The sequence below is a fragment of the Octopus bimaculoides genome, chromosome 1 (assembly GCF_001194135.2).
Source record: "Octopus bimaculoides isolate UCB-OBI-ISO-001 chromosome 1, ASM119413v2, whole genome shotgun sequence".
Lineage (NCBI taxonomy): Eukaryota > Metazoa > Mollusca > Cephalopoda > Octopoda > Octopodidae > Octopus > Octopus bimaculoides.
Genome location: NC_068981.1, coordinates 54,606,041 through 54,611,195, shown reverse-complemented (window position 1 = coordinate 54,611,195; position 5,155 = coordinate 54,606,041). Strand labels below are relative to the sequence as shown.

The following is a 5,155-nucleotide window of genomic DNA, read 5'->3' as shown; positions in this document are numbered from 1 at the left end:
GGGGGGGGGACACATACGCCATAGAAACTGGGCCCATGAGCCTGGCTGGGCTTTAAAAAGGGTACAAAAGAAAAAAAAAGTTTTTACCAGCTCACCTCTCTTTTATAGGAATTAATGGAATGTCAAAATAGTCGAGCGCCTGACAAAATTTATCTTAATTCTTAGTTCGTCGTTATGTTCTGAATTCAATTCCCACAGGTGCTGACTGCTTGTAGTTCATTCAGATGACTAAAATCAGTCGGCAGAAATATAGGAATAAACTAATGTACTAAAAAATTTCATGTACTGGTGTCGATTTAATCGGCTGTATTCCATTTTTTAACATGTGTTGTGTGCTAATGTACAAAACTATATTCGGGATACGACTGATTTCCCAAAATGATAGAGACGTTGCAATAAATATTGTAATCTTTAGTTTCATCCCTCTACATACTGATTACAATTCCTACAGAAGTTTCTCTCTCTCTCTCTCTCTCTCTCTCTCTTTCTCTCTCTCTCTCTCTCTCTTTCTCTCTCTCTCCCTCTCTCTCGCTCTCGCTCTTTCTCTGTCTCATAAAGGATTGATAGATTTAACACTAACGACATTGATTCGGACGCTTGTATATATATATATATATATATAGCCACAAAATACTTACCCTTGTTTCTAGTGAAAAGAAATATATAATTATGTCACAGAATAATATAAAACATAAAGTATGTAAATAACATAAAACACAAAAATTAATAAAAACAACTATTTCATGCAAGTCCCAAGGTGTGTTATACTTTACTCTGCTGTAAGAAAGCAGAGAAGTATCCCGTTTCGGGTAAAACCCTTCATCAGAGAGATCTCTCTTCTTCCACACTGTAAAATAATTTATTCACCTTTAATAACTTTTACCATTATCCGACACAGGTCATCACATTCACCGAATTCTAGTTTCACTTTGCCATGTTCTAGCAGTAATTAATCTACAAAATTGTCTAATTTAATTACAACTCACGTTCAGAAATTTTCATCAGCTAATAAATAACTTAAATTGAAGATTTGCTTGTTATCCATCCAATGAATGTTGGTTTTTATAATTTGAAATGATATTGTTCTTGAATGAAACTGGTTACTTAACATGAATTATAGCAATTAATCATGACTGCCAAATTACTTTGTCCTGAATATGATTTTTAATAGCATCCGGTAGTGGAACCTTGATTCGGGAGTTTTTAGGGTTTTGAGGAGTGTGGAACCACCTCTTAGACACTATTGTTGCCAGGTCTACTCTGACTCGGAGCAGTAGCACTTGTCAAGGTCCAAGATATGTTTTAGATAGCATGTAACTATCCGAGACAGGGTACGTTAAAATCATGGGATGTAGCATGGTGGATGTGAACTATGTCGGCAGATGGACTTATTGAATCAATGGCGAATATCATTTCATGCTGAACGTATGAATAAACAACAAACTGTCAACGGCCGCAATCAATCAGTTCAGTTAACTACTACTATCATCTGTAGTCATGGCGAGTGCAGAGAAGATATTTCAGCTTGCAAAAGACCAACTAGAGTGACTAAAACCTAGACCATAGATCCCGCCTCATCACACATGGAGGTGCTACATTGGCGTGGAAGTGATACATTGGTCTGGGCAAGTCGCCCAACCGACCAAGTGATATTCAGTCATCTTAAGGAACAATTGCTTATCACTATCGATCAAGATGACTTGTTATGAACAGGAGTAGTAGCAATTAAATTAACTGGGACCAATTAATCTCAAATATGTTGTTAGGACTTGAAAAGCATTCTAGAGTCAAATTTAATGCTGGTTATTTACACGTTATAAAAATGAATAGGTTCATCCAATCCGATTCCGTAAAGTGGTTTTGAATTCCATTTGAAGCAATTTTACTTCAAATTTACTACATAATTATCTTTGAATAAGACATGAATATCACAGAGTCAATGGACAAATTCAATACACTCAAATAGGGAAGGGCAACCAGAAATACTATTTTAAAAGAAATTAAATTCTCTTGATTAGGAACTTATATTCAAAAATAAACATGTAACGGTCCTAGATGCGACTGATCAAATGCAGTGTTAATGACATTGAGAATATAACGATTATTGATCTCATGTAATATGATTCTAAATGTAAAGGCAATACACATACAATTAATAGTTTTAGAAAACACGATATCAGTAAACAAAAGACTACTTAACAACAGTGGTATGTTCCTAACGACTGTAGATCCTGGCCATGTTTACATTCCAGGTGTAATGATTTTGTTTCATTTACATCACAACATCAAAATTCTTCTCACAATATCATGTTTTCTGTAGTCAGAAATTTTTTTCTGTTTTATCTTATATTTTTTTACAAACAAATATTCTTTTTTATAAGTTTTTAAAAAGAAGTAGAAAATGTCATTTACTGCCGTGTTAGTGTGGAGGTAAAAATAAAATGATCGCGTTAACAATCACACATTATTTCAAGCATCCTGCCAGCTGGGCCGGCTCAAGGTACCGGCAAACCGGCAACTCGGGCAGTCGCCCGGGGCGCCATGTGCTAGGGAGCGCCAAGGAGGACGTGACAAAGACAAGGAAATTTCTACGACCATCGGCTTGTATACGCCGAAGTTCAGCTTGCCCTAGGCACCAGCAACGCTTGGGCAGGCCCTGCCTTCCAGGTTGTCCAAAACAAGAAAACAATTAAAATTCCGAGTAATTAGATGATATGATATTACCATGTGTTTAGATAAATTTTGTTAAGAAGAGGGTCTAAATAAATAAATGAAGACTTACCTGGAATATCATTTGAGTACATTGCCCACTATTTACTGATTCCTGATAATATCAAAAGAGCTGTCAAAATTGTTTTTCTTTCACTATATTGCCTCCTTCTTTAAATTTGTTTATATTTATTTTGTTATTCCTTTAGTTTTATCCATATCGAAAGATATGCTTATAAAAACAACATGAGACTTGAAGCCTTCGAAATATAAAAGAAAAAAATTGTCAACTTCTGTAAGCACTGTATTGTATATATTTCAAGATCCAATGTGTCACTCAAAGAACTGTACAGAGTTCTGTAAATTTAGATTATCTAATCAGAGTTTTAGAATGGTCTTTTTTTTCTTTAGCAAACATTGCAAAATATAGTAGAAATTTTCCGAAATTCTTCCACCAAAGAGTATTATATTCTCACGTATGTCACATTTTTTAATGAACAGCCAGTTATTTTAAACTTGTGTTTTTTTGTTCTTTCTTTTCCTCACTTTGTTTCTTAAGAAACGTTAGCTATTATCTCAAGTATGCATCTGACGTGTTCAATGTTCCAACGTACTTCAATTCCAAACCAGTTTAATAGTTAAGAAATGCGCCGGGTGTGTTTTTACAAGGCACGTGTGCATATATGTATATGTATTTGAACAGTTGCACACTCTATTTTGAGTGTCATGCCGTCAGGACAAGAAAAATGATAGTACTGGATTATGGTATTCCCTTGTGCATATATGCATAATGTACATTTAACTTTGTGCTTCATTAAATTAACTTTATTAGCACTTTGCATCCAATGAATTCGAAACACGTGAATACGTCCCATTGCAGGGAACCAATACCTCCTAACAGCTATTTACAGCTACTTCCATTTTCTTTTTTTACCTTTGGACAACTTGAGCACCTGTGGAGCTTAAGAGAGTCTGATTAAACCAGCAGTTGGGAATAGTATACAGACATGAAAGGATTTGAAAGAGAAAGAAAGCGAAACACCTTTCCTACTCCTTAGCCACTAACGTAAACAACAAATATTGGCTCTTCTTATGGTTTATTTGTTAACTGTCTTTGAAAACTCACTTTAGTGTTGGTTGTACTACTTTTAGTGGAAGGATAGATAGCGATAAATTGAAGTATGTAAGGAAGGTAACGAGAGGTGGACGGAGAAGAGCGTAGGCGATAATGGGTGAGGGGGTGGGCAATGTTGTCGCCAGGTGCTACTAACAACTGTCAGCGAAGGTAAACGGACGACCACTTTCATGGATCCCGTTTCTCCTGCCTACTTTGGTAAATAATGAAGTAGACTATGACTTCAACTGTCTCTGTCGCCACATATACACAGATTCATTCATATACATGCGCTCTCCCCCACCCTTTCTCTCTCTCTCTTTCTTTCTTTCTCTTCTCTCTCACTTTCTCGTTCTTTTATTTCCCTCTCTCCTCTCTCTCTTTTTCACACACACACACACACAGAGAACAACCTGCATATACCCCAACTAATGCCCATCTTAGGAAATACGGCACTAATTCAACAGTCCATATACTAAAACATTAATTTACCATCTGACAAAAACACATATTGACGTGGAAAAACATTGTAACCCAAACACTATAATACATATATATATATACACCACACCATACCACTTATACAATTAAATAAATATACACGAAATGCTGGCTCACACATATACACAATCTACTAACAAGCACCGAGTAGCATGCTTGCACTAACATACACTCACACACTAGCCATTAACATTCACTCGCACTGCAACGCTTCCGCTTACACACTTAACCACATGACCACACCAGGACACTAAAACAAATTTTCGTAATCAGTGAAATACTTATACTACACATCGCGTACACATGCAAATTAATACACCATTGCGCTAGCACTAAATCACACTTGTATGCGCACGCACACACACACAACCACACACACACACACACACACTCACACACAGGTGAACATGCTAATTAGATAAACACATATTCACATAAAAGTTAATGCACACTGTGCATGCAGACGTGAACGCATACACGTGTATTACATATATACACAGGGATTGGACAAAATAATGGAAACACCTCAAAATTTCAAATAAATTTATTTTAATAAGGAGTAGGACCGCCTTTGGCAGTAATTACAGCTTGAATTCTACGATGTATGAACTCGTACAAAGTTTGAATTGTTTCCAAAGGAATTTTTGTCTCTTCAGCTAAAACAGCCTCCAATTCACGTAGTGATGATGGTGGAGGATATCGACTCCTTACCTGTTTTTTCTAAAATGCACCATAAATGTTCAATAAGGCGGTGAGCTGGCAGAAACGTTAGCACGCCGGGCGAGATGCTTAGCGGTATTTCGTCTGTTTTTACGTTCTGAGTTCAAATTC

General features: G+C 36.4%; 1 protein-coding gene across 1 annotated transcript in view; it reads right to left on the bottom strand.

The window, feature by feature from the left end:
- Positions 1-3,063, bottom strand: part of LOC106876271 (uncharacterized) — a 35,048-nt gene extending 31,985 nt beyond the window's left edge. The window contains exon 1 of the mRNA XM_014924761.2: positions 2,783-3,063. Coding sequence (XP_014780247.1) covers positions 2,783-2,804 — 22 coding nt within the window. The 5' untranslated portion in view covers positions 2,805-3,063. The remainder of the gene's footprint in view (positions 1-2,782) is intronic.
- Positions 3,064-5,155: the final 2,092 nt, after the last annotated feature.